The 20560-nt window shown below is 26.1% G+C and overlaps 1 protein-coding gene across 1 annotated transcript; it reads right to left on the bottom strand.

Annotated features, from left to right (window-relative positions):
• Nucleotides 1-243: 243 nt before the first annotated feature.
• LOC135929992 (uncharacterized) lies at nucleotides 244-20306 on the bottom strand. Its single transcript, XM_065466753.1, has 7 exons — nucleotides 20117-20306; nucleotides 18733-18903; nucleotides 7923-8872; nucleotides 3743-4035; nucleotides 3162-3297; nucleotides 812-1370; nucleotides 244-533 (listed from the first exon to the last, which is right to left on the bottom strand). The coding sequence occupies exons 1-7, from the start codon at nucleotides 20304-20306 to the stop codon at nucleotides 388-390; spliced, it is 2445 nt and encodes an 814-aa protein (XP_065322825.1). The 3' UTR covers nucleotides 244-387.
• Nucleotides 20307-20560: the final 254 nt, after the last annotated feature.

Consider the following 20560-nt stretch of genomic DNA (forward strand, 5'->3'; position numbering starts at 1 on the left):
AGATTCACCAATCTTAAACATATTTCGAATATTAATGCGTGTTTTTTTATTAATATTAAAAAACACAAATTTTATCTTATTTCCATATACAAAACGGTCATATAATATATAAATATTGATAAGAATCGAAGCTTTTAAAAAAGTCAGTCTAGTATATCTAAGTTTAAAAATTTTTTTCTCTCAATAATATAATTAAACTTAACTCATTTTACAATAAATAAATCGTTACAAATATTTTTTTGAGTCTTAAATAAAAGCTCGTAAATCAATATGTCTTTAATATAAATATTAAATCACAGAAATTTCGGTAAATTATGTGTTTTCAACACGCTTTTTTGATATACTGTCCTTTGGGGCTATATTTTGTTCTATATAAGGGAGTGAGATTTATAGAAAAATTTGACTTAGAAAGGCTGTTTGACGATATGTTACGAAAATAATCACAAAATATATGATTAGCGAGTAATTATTTTTAAACGATGTTATAGCTGAAGATTGACTGGGCTTCCGAATTTGCTTCTTTTCTTTATAATCTGTAATAATAAATAGAATAAAATAATTCGAGATGATAAAAAAAAAGAATTACTACATAAAATTTTTTAATTTATTTTCAAGTTATAGAATTCTTAAGGTGTGGAGTGTCCAATCTTAAAATTTTATTTTTGAAAAAATTAATTTATTGAAATTTACAAATTGAGTTTGAAGCGAAAATTACTTATTTTTTTGAAAATTTTTTTGATTTTGTACGTATTCTTAATTTAAATTTTGTTCACCGATTAGTAATATTCTTTAAAAATAGATATAAATCTACCGTGATCAGAATAACTTCTTGAACCTTCAGGGCCTTCCTTATCGATTCTCTTTTCTTCATTCCTTCTGGTTTGTTCCATCAAGGTTTTCCTAAAACTATCGTTGGAAAAGGTTAAGTGACTAATCATTCCAATATCCCCACTGCCATCCTCTTTGTACTTATATCCGCTCCCAATTACATTGTTATCTTCGTCGTCTACTACTTTAGTAGTTTTTTTAGCGGGTTTTGTGTTTATTTTTATTTTGGATTCCAATAATTGTTGACCCATTATTGTATTGTCATCCTTTTCTCTCTTGCCAGATCCTTCCACCCCTTCCAAATCTACATTCATTCCTTCACCATATGAATTGTATAAATTTTGCCCATTGTCTACCAATTGACTTATGGGGTGATGGTGATCTATATTAATCAATACTTTTTTAGGTTTGTTATTATAGGAAGATAATGTTGAGATTATATAGTTAAATGTAGTGTTAAAGTTGTAGAGACTCATTTGAGAAATTTTATCGGTTTTGGCTAATAAGAGGGAACGAGATGATAAAGTCAATTTCTGAATGTTCTAAAAAAACAAAAAATAGATAGAAATAAATTAAATTTCATAAAAAATATTTTCTCACAATTATTAATTAATAACGGAAAGTTAAACTCTTGAGTTGTTACATATAAGATAATATCAATAAGGTATGATTTCATAAATTAAAAATTCGTCGAAAATCAAAAATCCTAAATTTACTAAAATGGCTTAGATTATAAAATTTAGTGCATCCAAGCATTTATACTTTATGCGATTAAACTCATTTCGTAAATTTCAATAATTTTAAAAAAAGTATAATTTTGACTTTTATCGGCCCTTTGTGTCTTGTGAATTATATGTTTTAAAAAAACATTAATATGCTTCAATATAAGATTGCAAATAGATATATCTTAACCAATCAATAAAAATTACGGATAAAAGCCCTGCATTATAGGATTATATATTAACCCGGATTAATAAGGGTGAACCTATGCTTTGAATCAGAGACCTTCATGGACCTAATTTTTTGACCAAGCCTGCAATAGAAATTTTTTTAGGCTCAGGTCAAGCCCGTATATAATATTTAAAAAAATCCCAAGCCCATAATAAGCTTTAAATAAATTTCCCAAGCCAGTCATATCCAAAAATTTATTGTATTAAGTCAATCATTTTGTTTACAATACTGAAATTTATTATTATTAGAAGAAAAAATTAGCAATATTTCTTTAAGTTAGCAACTTTTTTAAATAAGCGAAATTTATATTTAATAATTTTAGGCCCAAGCCCTGTCCATTAAAAAACTTAGGCCCGACGTCTTTGATTTGAATTAGGTCTGCTGCTAGTTTGATTAATCAAAAATAAACCTATGAAAAAATTTCTTTACGAGATTAAGAAAAAAATAACTGGAGACAAAAGTTGAAAAATTTTGACGTATACAATAAATATGGTATCTATTATAATGTTTCACTTTATATACAATATCTGCTGTTTCAATTTTTTATAATTCCAAGATTTATTGATTTTCTTACATTTTTCTTTTATATTTATTCATTTATATACTTATGTTTAAACTTTCCTGGGCTGGTCAGCCCTTTCTTAAATCTCTGGGTCATGTATAACAGAGGGTGTTATATATAGAATCTTAGAGGAGAGGGATTTAATTTTATATGAATTTTTTATTTAAATGGCTTGTACTCCTCCCATCCTGCACACATAAAATTTCTTTATAACAAATTTTGAAATTAATATTCTACCATGAATAATATTTAAAAAAGTAGAGGGTGTTTTTACCAGATACGAACCAACAAATGGATTTAACATCAAATTAATGTTTTTTAAATTTATGATATAAGGAAATACTTAATAGTGAGGTAGTTATATGATATGTGACTTATAAATAAATTAATGGGTTTTTTAAAGTATCGAATAAAATATACAAACATTTTTGGGATATGGGTGTTAGTCCCAAGAGATTTAGCGGACAGCTTCATATTATGAAGTAATTTCATGGGGGGGGGGGGGTAAACGTATCATTGGCTCAGGGGGTTCTAGAGAGCCCTGATAAATCTTTAAAAATTATTGTTAAACTCTTCTATTTCGTTCCAAACAAATCTCAGGCAAATTCGGGTTCAGAAGCGAAGATTTTACTTGCTTGTAATGTTAGGAGTCAGCCTTAAAATTGGGTTATTTTACCTTAATTGCTATTGATATTAAAAAATAATATAATTTATTTTTTTTCGGACGGCGATTTTTTTAAAATTCTACAGGACTAATAAAAATATTAATCTATGGCTAATTTTTTAACGCGAAGATTAATGAAAGAAAACTATTAATTACCTCGATTTCAGTACGAAATTTGCGTAAATTAAGATTAGGAAACGATTGTTGTCTGTCGATCTCATCATTTGATTCCATTATTTCTGGATTATTTTTTAACGCTTTAGAACCAAATTTGACGATATTTTTTGAATACCTAATTTTTGATAATGATATTTTTTAAAATCAAATAAATTTTTCTCTCTAGATTTCTTACTCTCTTTTCTTCCTCGCATTTTTATGATAACAAATTAGCCATTGGAAGGCTGTTAGTAGTCACTTTATAGAGGTTTTTATAATACTTTTATGTCAGAAATCAATATTTTATTGAATAGTGAAGCAATACCAACGAGGATGCGTAGAATATTTTTCACCTTATCCTACCTGTAGGAAGATAATCATTTTCCCGATCAGACCAACCCCAAATTTAAAATTGAATTTCCCGACCCAACTCTGGGTTGAGTTTTTAGCTTTGGTCGGGGTTTTTGGCCCTCTAGTACCCCTGTTAAACCATATCAAATTATTTATATTAATTTTTTTAAAATTCCATTTATTTCAAATAAATTTAACTATCATTGTTTTGTTTAATAATAATTCAATACCTTCCAACCAAATCACCATCCCAACAATTTTTGTTAGACGCGCTGACAGATGTGTCTTGACTACATATCATATCAGGTATATTGGAAAATATTACGTCACTTTTACCAATGCTCACTGAAGCTTTCCATTTATTATTATCGTCTAGGTCATCTATCAGCTCCCTCACTAAAGAATCATAATTTGCTTCTAGATTACGCTCGCTAAAATTCAATTTTGTTGTCATATTGAAATTAAGATTGATTGAGGGGAAAATTTTGGATTCGAAAGTGGGTTGTCCACATAACTTTGTAATCTTATTAATAAAATTGAAAGAATGAAAAAAAAATTGTTTAAAATGTCTGCTCCACGTAAAAACAGGACGCCCATTTTTAAAGTTTTTGGGTAATATTTTAAATAGTATTCCCTTCCCGTTTAAACATTTTTCTAAGCCTTTGAGAAACTTTATAAACAAGTTAAATACTGCAAATATTAATATATTCATCTTAGCGTCAAAAGAGGATACAATAATAATAGGGGTCATCCAAGACTCTCAACGTATAAGATACAATAGCGCCATTGAAATTACAAGTGTAATTTTATAGCCAACCTAAATAGATAGTATTCAATTTATATTTTAGTCATCAGAAATGGAGGAGGGTTTAAGCTTCATTAACTGGGGTGGGGGTTGAAGGATATGGACCACTAATCAGTATTAAATTATAAATTCAACGTACACTCTAGAATATCCTAACATTATAATTGAAATTCGCTTATTATTATAATATATTGGATTATTGTATGTACTCATCCAAAATTTTTTTTAGGTACTTTTATTGTTAAGTTTTAAAAATAGGGGGGGGGGGGTATTTAAAATTCACATCCATATTGTAAAAACCGTCTTTTATCGATTTTGATTTTTAAACGAATATAACATAAAAAAAATAAAAATAATGGCGAAAAATTAAAAATAAATACAAAACATTTTGAAAAGTTTTAATGTAAGTTGTTCGGATTATTTTTTCAGAATTATCTTCCTTTTTATTATGAGAAACTCGTTAAAAAAAATTATTGGGTAAAAAAAAAGGAAAAAGAAAATAAATGAATTATCCCATTATAAAACCATTCACAAGGAGGGATTATGAACAAATTTATAATACACTCAAAAATTAGGTTTTTTTTATTTAAGAGGATAAAAAAATAATAAAATATTAGTTTAAGTACAAATACGAATTTAGTATTTTGTAAACCTATAAATAAATATAGCCATGACTTTTAAATAAATATAAGATTTCAGGCGAAACTCATAATTAAATATGATCTCATAAGTTAAATAAAAGGTGCCCACCTCTGAGATGGCATTTTGGGCGTTTCACTGAATTTACTACGCCATATTTTACAGTAGTGACTGATACAGGAATATCTTTAAACCCTTTAATAATCAAAAATTTTTTCCAATTTATCCTTTTCATCATTTTTCTAGGGCATTCAAATTTTACAAATCTATTAATTATGCTTAACAAAAAAAATATCACGTTTATTCATATCTCTGTTTTTTTACCAGTGTTTGGAAATAGGTCACGAAACTATCTCCTAAGAAGCAACATCCTCTTGAATTGTTATAAAAACCGAACCCAGAACCTATTTTAAAATTTATAAGAATCAAATTTATCAAAATTTTGCGTGAATCAATTTAGAGGGTTTATTTAGTATTTAAACTTTTCGATTTTTTTAAAATTCTTATTAATAGAGGGAACTGAATCATAGAATTAAAATCCTTTTTTCTTTCCAAGGAAACAGAACCGGTTGAATAACATTTAAAAGTGGAACCCTTTTTTAAAAAAAATCATATTCATAATTTAAAGTCAAAAATATTTTTAAAATCATGAAAATTATTAGGTTATTTATAGGTTTTATTATTACCTCAAATCTTAAAGGTTGTTAAAGCAAAATTTTTAAATCCATTTTTTTTGGCTTTTTTGTATTTTTTTTTATTCCCCTGCACTACTATTATTTTTTTATGGACCTTAAAAGTTAATTATATACTTTTTAATCTCCCCCCCCCCCCCCAATTTTTGGAAAATAATAAAATGTATTTTACAGGATTTTTTTAAAAAAAAATTTATTGTATACAATAAGGTAATAAATGGCAGAGAAACCAATAAATTGACTATTGAAAAAAAAAGAATTGAAAATTGTGGTAGGGTGACACAAAATTAAACCCTTAGATTTCACATAACAAAATTTTAATAAGGAAAAAAAATAATATAAAATTGAATTGTGGATTGATAATAAAAATGTATAACAAAAATAGATAAGGCCGACTGACTACCATAATTCATAACTCTTAAACGGAATTATGCAAATGATACCATACACAATAAAGATAGATTATATAATGTGAAAATAAATATTTTATGGTTAGGAAAGGGGAAATAAATTGAAATTTATATGAATTACATTTTTAGAGTAAGCAAAATTACGAAAAATAAGGGTAGGATAAATCAATATTTTTTTGTAAATGTACATTATAAAAATATGAATTGAAAGAATTAAACCAATATTTTTTTGATGCTTAGAAACAGCCGCCAAATAATTGATAAAAATATGCCAGCAAAGACCCCTTTTTATATTATATTTCTTGGGGTTTTTAAGTGGAAATCGATTTTTTAAACAAACGAAGTAAATAAGGCAAGATTTTTGGATATTCTTTACACACATCATACTTACAATAACGGTAAAGACTAGGGATGGTTTAAGATCAGCGAAATCACATGCCAATAATGTTATTATAATTTTGGTTTGCAAACCTACTAGAAACTGTATAAAATTAGGAAGCATTATCGTTAGTCACTTCCTATAATTTATAACAAATTTAGTTAATATAACATCTGAATAATAAAAAATAGAATTTATATTTAATTTTGAATAAAAAAAAGTGCAGGGGTGGAGGATGGATGACACAAAAAAAATATTGTGACAATGATATAGAAAAATAAAATTTAAGATAATAGAGACAATTTTTTTATTCGTATATTTTTGTTAAACAAAAAATAAAAAAATATTATTTTATTAGCCCAAGGAAGAAGAGTATAAATTTTAAATAAAAAAGAAACTAATAAAAATATCTTTAAAAAAATACTCGTTTTTCTAGTGGTTTCAAAATATTCGAGTGAGCAGACTGTAAAAAAAAATTGTGTGCAATAAATATTAAATTTTAAAATGAAAATAATGATGTATCTTTTCGTTAATAGTAATAAATATTGAATAGCCTATAAGTGGCTAAATAATATATTTAATTATATAGATAATAAATATAAAAAGTATGTAAAATACACATAAAAAATTATTAATACAATAAGACGTGTTTTGAAATGTAAACGGGGTACAATAAAATAGACTTAATACTTTGTTTCATAATTAAATAAATGTATAATTATTTTTAAAATGCAAATGTTTATAAAAACTGATTGTGTATAGGAAATTTGGATAGAAAGTATTGAAAGGTTCATATAGTCGAAATATGCAATTTTCGGTCGAATCCGTTGGGTCAAAATATGCAATTTCTGATCAAACCCAAACCTCCCCCTGGTTAATTTCACGTAAATCACTCGTTATATGAAAATTGAATTTCTTATATGAAATTTTTAATGGACAATAAACGATCAAGTTTTCTTCATTCATCGAAATTGCCTTCTAAGGACCGTTATATTTCATAATATGAAAATTTTCATCAATAAATGTTTCACTTATATTAAAAATATTTTGGTAAACTATAATTTGATAATTTCCCCATTTTAACTTTTTTCAATAATTTTTACTGCATTAATTTTTTTCTGCTTTTATAAATTCTTCAAAAAAAAGAACCACGAGCAATGAAAAGATAAGCAGGATAGATTTAGTTTTTTTTAAAAAAAATGTTAAATTATTCTATAAGACCCTTTCAAAGCAAAGTGTATAAAGATTCAGTCCGAACTGAAAGAGGAACTTCCTTGAAACCAATATTTATTCATCAGACTGGGATCATCGAAATCTTAATTTAAAAAATCCGGATAGGGTTTGAAAAAAATATATACTAAACTGGTGACTCTAGTCGGAAGACTACGATCTAACTAGAATTTCAATATCAAATATCAATTGCTAATAAAAATTAATTAGAGATATCAATCTAAGTAATAATGATAGGTAATATATTTAGTTTACATTGAAACTTAGACTAGGCTTGACTTGCAAAGCTTTCGTAATAATGCGTCTAATCTTGTCTTCGAATGATTCAATCGGTGAGCGTTTTTTCAAAGTGGATAATAATTTTATTTTGTTTTTATTTAAAACCGTTTTAAGTTGACGCAAATAATCGTTCCAAACTACGCCCATCTTCTCTAAGTAAGGCAGACATCCACGGGCCACGTTCCCGCATAGACCCCTACATATAGGTGTCGTAGATATATCGTTGTTACTCAAGTAATTATCGAATTGTAAATAAGGATTGGAACTGCTTTTATTTTCTTTTTCATTATAACCATCGGCATTCTCTTCGTCTATATCTAAAGCGCAAGATTGGCAATAGTACATTTTGGTCAAAGCCCATGCGCAATTGTGAGATAAATCATTAAAGCCACCTATGCTATTGTTACTTTCAACGTTGCCTTGAATAGAGTCTTTGGAAGTAGGATTTAAGAAAGACTGCAAGAAAATTATACCCAAACTCAGAGATCTAACTAGAATATTAATGGAGTTAGCGTGATTGACCCAAGTGAATGGATCCTTAAGTAGCAGATTTATACTGCCTTCCGTTTTACTTTTATCAAAATTTGATAAAGGTCTAGTACTGTGACTGCCGAAGGCACTTTTATTACCATTTAATATATCGGGGTTATCAGTTAGAGAACGGATCAAACAGTCCTTATACTGCTGGGAGTAGGGGTTGGTGGAAGGTAGGCTACGCTGAGACATGACATATCTATAAATGTCGGGAAATATCAATATCGAGATCTCAGATTGTTGCGAGATCATATCATTTTGAGAATTGAGCAAAACATTCGTTAAGTTATCTAGTAAATTCAGTACCGAGGCTATCAATGAGTCGTCGAAATCGGGTTTCAAAGTTTTTGTGATTCTGAGTTTAAAGTTGATGATTTGAATTGTTAGTATTTCTGGAAGTAAAGTAATTAAAAAAATAAAATAAAATAACAATTACTCGAGTAAATTTTTTAATAAATCTCTAATATGATCTTAAATTTTTTATCCTAAAGATAATATTTTTAAACATAAAAATGTTGTTGTACCTGGCTAATTATCAAAATGGAGCATCGTTCCTTTTTAAAAAAAATTCAACATCAAACTTTGATTTTTTTTAACCATCAAATTTTACATTATTAAAAAAGATGCTAATATTTATATTATAATATATTTTAAAACTGTTCAATTCTTTCCATGACAAAAAAAAAGAAAATGCTTAAAATAATATATTAAAATATTGATTAAATAAAGCTATAGAATATAAAAAAAAATCATATATCTTTTGCATGAAATTATTCTCCTTTAAATAAGCTTTCTTTTAATATTTCCTCGAATCTTAATTTTTTTTTGAATTATAAAAAGGTATTTATGTAAAGACTAATTTAACCCTTCCATGTCTGTTAAAATATAACGCATTATTTTATTTGAAAATTTTTTTTCATTAAATCTTCATATATACTCTATTGTTCCTTTTTTCTTGAAAATAAACTCCGTTACCATAACTAAATATATTTTTCAGAGATCTTAATCCTAACAAATACCGGTTCGGTTGTTCAGATATATATAACAAGGTTTGGGTCGTAAAAAATAATAATATGGGTTTGATTTTCTAGTCTCAGTCCTGCTTTCATTATAAACTTCAGTGACAGCTCAGCTGGAAAGCGATGATGAGCGATCACTGCATAATTCCTACAGTCAAATTAGGGGGAGGGTCTGTTATGATGTGGGAGTGCTTTGGTGCCGGGGCAACCGGCGACATTGTCAAAATTAAAGGAATCTTTATCAAGGAGGGATACCGGCAAATCATTGAGGACCATGTGAATTCATCAGGAAAGTGTTTGATTGGGAATATATCGGGTCTCAGGTAGTCGAGCCTCCTTTCATTATTAAAGGACAGATGCTTAGTGAACTTTAAGATTTTTCACTTAAAAATTACATTAAATTTTATTAACCAATAATAATTTATACTTTACTATATAACAATAAAAGATAGGAACCTATCGCCTATGATAGCACGCCTAAATCATTTAATATTACATAAATTATTGTAAAAAACTGGTATTTCATTCATTTTTATGAATTATCTATTATTTTCAAGATAAATAAAGGCTCAATATCAGCATGGATTTTTCGTTACAATAATAAAATCCTTATTAGCAAGTGTTTTGACATAGACAAAGAAGAAACCTTCATGGGCGGGCAGACCAGTTGTACTCGGCCATAATATAATATTTTCTAGCAGGCCTGAGTATTTGAAATTTATTAATGGGCTTGGGCCTAATTCTTTTTTATTTAAATTAAGCTTATTTAAAACAGTTTCTAACTTAAAAAATATCATAATTTTTTTTTCATTCTAATAAAAAATTTCAGTATTTTAAACAAAATGATTGCCTAAATACACTTTAATATTTATTTCCTTTTAATACAATAAATTATATTTTTGGATATGAACTTCGGAAAATTTTTTGAAACCAATTATGGGTTTAGGAATCTTTTCAATATCAAATATGGGCCGGGCCTTCGCCTAAAACTTTTACTGTGGGCCTGAGCCGTGCTTCATAAAAATTAAGGCCCATAAATGACTCTGAGACAAAGTCGAAGCATATAAAGAAGTAACTCAGAATAATTTAAAAATCATAATCCAATATATCGAAAAAAGATATGATTTTAATTATAATAGATATAAATATTTTAAAGTTATGACATTGAAAGATACAATCAAGTTCTAACATTTTGAAAAAATTGTAGATAGCTTTAATCTTAACAATGTAAACAGCAATGATATGTTTGTAAAATTTGCTATATACTCCAAATTCATCAACAAAACTGAGAATTTTTCAGATTTAACTTTAATCAAGTAATAAACTTAGAAAAAAAATGTAATTATATATTTTCAATTCTCCCTTTAAATGCCGCCTCAAAGATAATCTTTAGTTTGATAAATATTCTTGACAAAAATATCGTTCTTCGCTTTCATTCGAGGTATTAGAAACTGAATAGATGGTAAAGCAAAATTTTGACATGAAGAAGAGTTGGCAAATTTATTTCCAAAGATAAGAAACTTTTTAATAAAAATAGATGACAAATATGTAGAGATTTATATTAATTTATTTTTATATTTTGAATTGTGATTGGGTTTATCCTGCGTAATCCTTTTTTTAAAACCATATTAATCATTGAAAATCCTGCAAACTCAATTTTAAAATATGGCAGGTCTAACTAATCTCAATTCTATTAAATATATTATTCAAACTTTTTAGCAAACCCTAAGCTAAGATCAAAAGTATTTACTATATTAACTATTTGTTAAGTTTTGACTTGTAAGAAAATAAAGTGTTTTATTTAAAACTCTATTATACGCCACTTCAAAAAAAATGACAATATATTTTTTCCAAAAAAACAAGTTGATTAAATTTTTTTTTAAAAATACACAAATAAAATAAATAGCAAATCAAATTTATGGAAAAATAAAACATATATTATAAATACTTCAAACATTCTTTTCAAATTTAATTAGTTCTAAAATGGACTGGAGTAAATGTTATAATTAAAGATAATACCTTTTAATTTTCAATGTAATTACAACAAAATCTTTTCTTTAGGTTTTAGCTCTTTATTACCAAAGGAATGAATTATTAAAATAAGCATTTACCTCAAATAAAAAGTATCCCACCTTAACATCTTTGATTTATTAGTAATAATAATGTATGAATTATAGTTAGCTATGTATGATAATTATTAATATTCTCCTTTATTTTGTTGAAAAAGTTACCCTTTTCATAGTTAAGCCTTTTATAATATATTACCTTAATTGTAAAGCCTTTTTTTTGCTTTGTTTTAATTATTTTCTTTATTACGCGATTATAATGATTTTTTTTAATTTAAAAAATACAAAGTAACTTCTTTTTAACAAAGAAAAAATAAGGGGTGATGTAATACTCATAATTAACCCATTATAATTATTAGTTGTTAGAAGAAGAAGGAAAATAAATAGTTATTTATAAAAAATATTATTGTGTAACAATATAATAATATCAAATATATGTTAAATGAAATGCTTTTATAGTCTATCTATCATAAGATTAATAAAATATAATTTTCTCTGGTGATCTTCTTTTAGTCATTTTAAATCTGACTGAATAAGATTATTAAAAAGGGAAAATTTTTAATTTTCTCTCTTTTAGAATTTCTAATTCATCAAATATATAGAGAAAAAAAATTAATAAATTATAATCTCTTAAAGGGAATAGGCTTCTTTTTTTTAAAAAAAAACATTTAATAGTTTTATTTATGCTATAAAACGACCACTTCAATCTTGATTTTAAAGAGTAATATAAGATTTGCTCCATTTATTTGTTTTCTAGTTATATTTATACGTATAATGGGGAAGGGGGGGGGGGGGGGTTCAAAAAAAATATATAACAATTAATCAGTTGGAAAATAATATAATTGTTTAATATTCATTTTAGTGCTCAATTTTCCTTTAAATTTTTCTTACGAAATAGCGCCAAAATTAACAATATTTAACCGGGCCGAGTAAAAATGAAAAAAATCTAGTATGGGTTGAAACCATTTTTTTGAACTCTGAAGGTGTGGACTGTGAATATGTATAAAACTTTTCAAATTTTATCATAACGAAAGAGAAGCCGATGGTCAAAATAAGGAGGTGATCACCTGTAGGTTTTATGATATTTGTCTTTTCAATTTTTATTACAAGTTTCTGCCCAAAGGCAAAAAAAAATGTCATAGATAGGAGCAAAATTTTCTTAACCCCTAGATATTCAGCTTTCGGTGAATTTCTCCCCAAAAAATTTTTAGATTTCACATTAAAAAAAAACTCCAGAACACCTGGCAATTACTATTTAAAATGAGTATCAATTTTCCACAGAAAATTTCGTGTTCTTTTTAAATAATAATGTTAAATTTTACATAAAAAATATGAGGTAAAAAAAATAATGGTTAAAAGTTGTACCGTAAATGTCAATTTGATCATTGACACATTATTCAATAAATCCGAAAGCTAACTTGAGGGGGAAGGGGAGGGTGAGAATTCATCTTAGGCATCGAAAATAAATATTTAATTTAATTTATTCTTTACAAAATGATTTTTGACATTTTGATTTTTGATCCCATTTCATACAATTTAATTTTACTTTTGCAAAAAAGGAAAAAAAAAATTTCTCCATTTGTCTAGCCAGGGCCTTTAATTGTATATAAATGAAAGCAGCCAAAAAAATTAACCCGTTCATCCCTAATTTATCAATGTGAATGTTGCGCTTAAGTTTTTATAAAATTTTTATTGTATTAAATTATTATATTTGGCTTAAGTTCTGCAAGGCAGAATTAACTTATTTACAAATCTATTATTGGCAAGCCCTTCTACACTCCCCCGCCCCTTCCTAAATAACAATATAATGCATTACCTAAAAAAAGAAGAAGGAAATTTAAATCAATTGACAAAAAAATAACTCCTTTAGATTCCTTTTCCGCTTTTATTTTATAATTTCAATGACGATCTTGCGTCATACCCCTCCTCCCTTTCGCCGTGGTAGAAGTGCCTGATTAAGGGTTCATCGATATAATAAATTTCGTTAAGTTAACTGACTTAGATACTTAAAATTATTTTTTGCCGGATAAATCTGTCAGATAGTAAATATTTTAGAAAATTCTCATATATATAATAGCCATGTATAATGTTTTTTTAGGAAAAATAACTTAATATATTAAAAATAGTATTAATGAGAAATTCAAAACATAGCCTTTTTGGTTTTGGGGATTTTTTTAAAAAACGGGTTCTATCGCTTTTTATAATAAAAAATATTTTAGGGTTCTATCGCTTTTTATTAGTGTTGTTAAACGGCTCGTTTTGAGCCGATTTTTAAAAACGGCTAACTCAATATTTTAGCCAGAAAAATATTGCCTAAGCCTCAAGATTTCGAAAATATATGTCTATACATTTGTTCCTTCTATGAGCAAAATCTTCAGGCTTGGGTAATATTTTTATGGATGAGGTATTGAGTTAGCCGTTTTTAAAAATCGGCTCAAAACGAGCCGTTTAACAACACTACTTTTTATAATAAAAAATATTTTAGGGTTCTATCGCTTTTTATAATAAAAAATATTTTAAATACATAATTTTAAGTGTGGTATAACGAATAGTCCAATAAACAAAAAAAACCCAAAAATTGATCATTTTGACTTAAATACTAGATTAAAAAAAAATTCCCATGCTACTATTTAAATGCCCCAATCTAAGATAAACGATAAATTGAATGTATGTTTATATTATATTGATATCAATATTTAATTAAATATTTCAAAATTGAATAGCGGTAATAAAAGATGAATCTAATTGATTTTCCAATTATTATAATTATTTTAAAGAAGTTCAATGTTTTCTTTAATATTATTATAAATTCTATGGTATAATTCTGTTAATTTTTATGTGGGAGGCTTTGATTTGTAAAATCAAAGTTCTTAATTTTTTTAAATAAATAAAAATCCTTTGTATATTCTCATAATTTAAAAAATTAAATGTATTATTTTATTTTCATTCATAAACTACTTTTAAGCAAATTGTCTAATTTAAACGCAAGCAGATTTTTTTAATACACATTATATTGATTCATAATAATAACATAATAATAACATAATAATATGGAAATTTAAATTCTTTTCTTTTATATATAAAATAAAACTCCAAAATAAAATTGATAATATTTTAATCTATAATTGCTCTGATCGTATAATATGATGTATTATAAATAAAATGTAAATATTCTACGTCCATTCATTTTTAAAACTAAAAAAAATCCGGTTTCATGTGTTTGGCAAATTTTGTGCGCGCGCTATTAATTAGCTAATAGTAGTATTGTTAAACGGCTCGATTTGAAAAAACGGCTAACTAAGTATTTTATCCAGGAAAATATTATGCAAGCCTGAAGATTTGCTCATACATGACAACAAGGTTTGGACATCTATTAGAGAGATTTCGAGGCTTATGGCAATATCTAATGGCTAAATTGATTTAGCCGTTTTTAAAAAACAGCTCAAATAGCGCATTTAACAACATTAGTTTGGGTTTTAACGAGAATAACCTTTTAACCATTGAGCATAAAGACTTGGCGTGAAGATGTATTTCTATATCTAGTTTCTTACCTATATTCATCTTTTAAAAAACTTTCCTGGTTTGACATATTTCCCAAAAAAAGTTTTTTACCAAGAAATTATAAAAATCATCCTCTAGTTTAGGAATTTAGTAAAATAAATTAAGGCTCATAATCTAAAAATTTGTATCATTTTCCTTAAAGTAATAGCTATAAAATAAAATTTCTCGGTCATAGCTTAACTATAAGTAGTCACACAATAACGATTTATGTAATATATATAACCTTGGAGTAAAGTTGTTATGGATAAAACATATAAAATGTCCCAGCTATGAAAATATAATTTTAAAATATTAACGTCTACACCATAAAAGATATTCTTGACCAAAAAGGAACATTTATAAATAGTTTTTGTTATTTGGAAAAATAAAATTAATCGCAAAGGGGAAGAATAATTATAATTTGTACGATGTGCCTCAAATGGGCTCAAAATGTGATATTTTTAATAAATTTTTTAGATTCCCGCATTGTATTGATTAGTTTATACTTAAATGAGATGAATAGATATCAAAATTGCAATATTTTTGTTCAATAAAACTAGGGGTGTACCCATACCACTTTTTGGAGGCCGATCCGATCCGATATTTCAAATATTAAATTGATATCGGCCGATAACCGATCCGATATCATATCTAATTTTGTATTCTGTAAAGATACCGGTTTTAATTTTTAATATACTTTTTATTAGTAAAACATCTATAATTTTACTATACCATAACATATGTCATTTAAATAATGATCAGTTATAGTTTATATTCAATTCAATTGCTATTATTTATATAATAAGATGATATTGCTAATATAATAAAATGAATTTATATTTAAAAAAAAGTAATAACATTCTATTTACATAATTAGTAATAAAAAATATATTATAAAATTTGAAATTATTTAAAATTAATATATCTAAGATTTCTTTTTAGAAATACCAAAATTTCCAATTTATCAGAGATCGGTCTGCGGTGATGGGGACTGTTAATATCACTAGCATCACTAAAAACAGATTCTGAAGAGATTAATGAACACTTTTTTAAACAGAATGCGAAAAAAAATAACTATATTGCAGAATGTTTATTAACTAATTATTACTATTAAAAATTAAACAAAAAATTTCGATTTTATTTATAAATATTAATGGTTTTTTAGATATAACTTTTTTTAAATTTTGTTAAAAGCGCCATTTTATATCGGATCGGATAGAAAAATTTTATAATATTTGCCGATAACCGATATTTTAAAATGGGCGAAATATCGGCCCGATCCGATATAAAATATCGGCCCGATCCGATATAAAATATCGGTACATTGCTTAATAAAACAATAAAGTTATGTTCAATTTATTATAACCATTTTAACTTGGGTATGGGATAAATTATCGAAAATGGCACACTTTACATAATTAATCATAGCTCTTAACTTAAAGTATTATAAGTAGAAAAGAGCTACACTCTTTTTTATTTTGTAGATGAGAGATATAGCTACTTATAAAATCTATAATTTTTTCTATTTTATTTTTGTTTCAAAATTTTATGGTAAATATCAGAGTTGTTAAAGTAGCACGCTAACTTTTTTGGTAGCTATAGCTAATAGCGGCTACTTTTTTTGTAATTATTTAATTTTTTAGCGCGCTACTTTTTTTGAAAGTAGCTAAGTAGCCACGCTACTTTTAAAAAATATAAAGAAGGTAAGCATAAACATGAAAATTTAAATATAATATCATAATTAATTATAATTTTTATGATTTATTATTTAATTTTAAAATTAAAATATAATTTCAACTTGTAATTTATATTTTCATTTGTATTATAAACTTAAATCACTTGAATAATTTAAAATGTCAACGCCTATGGATATCCAAATCGTTGAAAGTGATTCAGACAATGATATTAATGAAATGGAAGATACCAGGGAAGAAAATGTTCTTAATAACTATAATACAAATTTCCCATTCCCTAGATTTGAAATTTTTTTAAAATAAATATATAACCAAAACTGGTTTCAAATTTATTTGTTTAAAATGTAAAAAAAATATTTCCTCAAATCAATCCACTAGCTATAACCTCAAGAAACACCTAAAGGTAAATTGTCATTTTTACATTCTAATAATATTTATTTTATAAGACTGTTCATGAGTTTTAAGGAAATGGAGAAACATCTAAATAATTTTGGTATAGGCGACTCTACATCCAAAAAGACTAATTCAATTCAAACCAAATTTATTAATAATGCAAATGACAATATTTCTCAGAAATTGGCTGATAAAGTTATTGTTGATTTTATAATTTATACAGTTCAGCCAGTCCTTAGTTGATAATCCATCATTTACCATGAGATTAAAACTCTATCCCCTGGTACAAAAATTTTATGCCGCCAGACACTAATGAATAAAATAGCAGATAACTTTAAAATGATGATAGTAGAGTTATCAGAGATATCATATATATGTACCACGGGAGATAGTTGAACACATAACAGAAGGTAAAAACTTATTTATATTTATAAATTGATCTTATTAAATATTTTTGAGCTTATTTGGGAATCACAGGCCATCGGCTAGACCCTAGAACTTTAAAAAGAAGATCTATGGCATTAGCCCTTAAAATAATAATAAGATGCCAGACATACGATGTACTTGCAAATAAAATTATTGATAATCTATCTTATATTAAAAATATGTATAAGATTAAATACGTCCTTACCTTCAAATGCTAGTATCGAAAGATTATTTAATAAGGCAAAACTTATACTTTCTGATCGTTGCTCTAGACTTGGGGATGATAATATTGAAATGATTTTATTATTAAAATGCAACAAATTACCATAAATATTTATTTTTATTACATAAATTTTTTTATAATCAAACCAATTATATTTTAATATTTATAAATGTTGATTTTTATATATTTACTATACAATAACATTATAAGCAAAAAATAAAAAATTTGTTTGTAAATTTTTTTTATAAAAAGTAGCTTAAAAGGTAGCTAAAGCTACTTTTAAAAAATAGTAGCTAATAGCGAGCTACTTTTTTTGACAAATAGTGATAGCGGTAGCGCGCTGCTTTTTTTAACAAATAGCAATAGCGGTAGCGCGCTACTTTTAAAAGTAGCGTTTAACAACTCTGGTAAATATTCAAAATACCAGTCGTTTTACTCCCCCCTCTCTCCCCTAATTTGTTTCATGGTAATACAATCGTTTGGTATAAGTATAAATAATAACCAATAAATAAAACCCTGCCCCGCATAGGATCCATTTCAAGCTAGGCCCGATACAAAATATTTTTTATTCGATAGATTATACTATTTTTTCTGATCTCTATTTTTAGAAATATGTTGGAATCCGATCCAAAAAAAGATTACAGAAAGTTATTAATATTTGTGAAAGAATATTGATAAAATGATTTTAAAAAATGTTAATTTTTTTGTCGAGATCCGAGTTTGTTCAAATAAAAATGGTAAAATCAAAGTATGGCCCGACCGAATCTAAGAGAATATCAATCCGAGTTAGACAGGTATGTGTTCATATGGATTGGACAGGTCAGCAAGACTCTAACTAAAAATATAGGCTATTGAAAGAAATATTTTATATTTTATTGATTTTATAGTAACCTGTAATTTTCTGTCTATAAAAGGTTAAGGTTTGAAGCAGGGGATGGAATTGGTTGAAAAGAGACGCTCGGAACCTCTTTATTGCTTGATTCATCAAAACTTCTTCGATATCTTTGGAACAACACGTAGCATTTGGTGTGGAGAACGTCGAGCATATTTTAAGTTCAGAAGCTTATGTAAAAAAAGGAAAATTATCACATAATAATTCAGTAAATAATGAGTCATAATCCTATCTCAAAGGTAAAAAATTAATTGGATATCTTAAAAAAAATATGATCATAATTTTGGGTAAAAAATATTTATTAAGCTATTTTAAAAATATAAATAACACATGATTTTATTAAAATTTTGTGAAAGTTTTGAAACATTTTGATTTTTAAATAAAGATTTTGGACATAATCTATAAAAAAAAATGAACTATTTTTTAAGACAAATTAGTTATTAAACTATTTATATAAAATATAGCAAGTAATTTTAGGCAAATATAAACTAACACAGATTTTGACAAAAATAAATATGGTTTCTTCGATGTCACTCTAAGTGAAATAGGTTCGGTTTTACCAGGTTTACAAATTTTAATAATGTATTCGTCGTCGTCAAATTAAAAAAAATATATTTCGAATGCAATCAGCGTTTTATTAATTTTATTTTAAAAATTACAGGTTTTTAAATGTCTTCATTTTTATTAATATATTTTTTTAGATAATACTCCTCTTCAATCATCATCATTAAACAAGCTTAAGTTATGGATACCTCATCAATCTAATAATTCTTGTATTAAACAAGTTATAGGTGGTATTACTTTTTAACTAACGTAAAAGTGGAACGTTAAACCTTTAACACAAGAATAAAATTCACAGATGATAATAGATTGGATCCAACCGAAGCAGATCGAAGGCTTACAAAGGGAAGCGCTTCCAAAAAATATCTCCTACAATTCAAAATTTTTACTCTGCAACATCGACCCATGTTATGAGAATTTATAAGAAAAAAATCTATAGATAGTCGTTAATAAGATCATGATATAAATGTCTAAAATTTACTAGGTTCTCTATACATACTGAAATACGATTCCGACAAAATCAAAAATAAATGCTATAAATGAATAAAAATGGTTTTACAAATTTGCTAGACCATTACGATAAAAACATGCATATATAATACTATATTAATATTATCTAAAAGTATTATTAGTTATTATATTTTATAATTGTTGAAACGCACGTTTTTCTGTTAGTTGAAAACCGCTAGAGGGGAAGAATCATGCAAATTTACCTTTTTTAATATATTTTTTACAAAAGTAATATGTTGAAAAATTCTTTCATTTTTTTTATCATAGTTGAATAAAGGAAAAGGAATGAAATCTAAAAAAATGGTAACTTACTTGGAGTGAGATCTTTTATTAGAATTTCTTGCCTGGTGCTAATTTTACTTTTATGTGATATGGAGTTCAATAATTTATTCAAACTTTGACACCTTTGATAACTTTTAGTAACATTTTGGTGAGAAAAATTTTTTGAAGTATAGTTGAATATGACTAATAGCAGATAGAATAAATATCTTTTGTCTAACATTTCGTTAAAAAACTAATAATTGAAAATTTATTATAATATAATTTTAAATATAAAAAAAAATTTTTTTTTAGCATCTCTCATTATTTATAAAATAAATAATATTTTATGAAGTGAATTATTTATATAAAATATTTTAAATTCCTCATTTCCATATTAATTTATTTTTATATTCAAAATTTTAAAATATAGACTAGACATCAAAATCATATGAAATTGACGAAAATTGCAATTTCTAAAATGCGATACGGATCTTT

The sequence above is a fragment of the Gordionus sp. m RMFG-2023 genome, chromosome 1 (genome assembly GCF_954871325.1).
Source record: "Gordionus sp. m RMFG-2023 chromosome 1, tfGorSpeb1-WG-v2, whole genome shotgun sequence".
Classification (NCBI taxonomy): domain Eukaryota; kingdom Metazoa; phylum Nematomorpha; class Gordioida; order Chordodea; family Parachordodidae; genus Gordionus; species Gordionus sp. m RMFG-2023.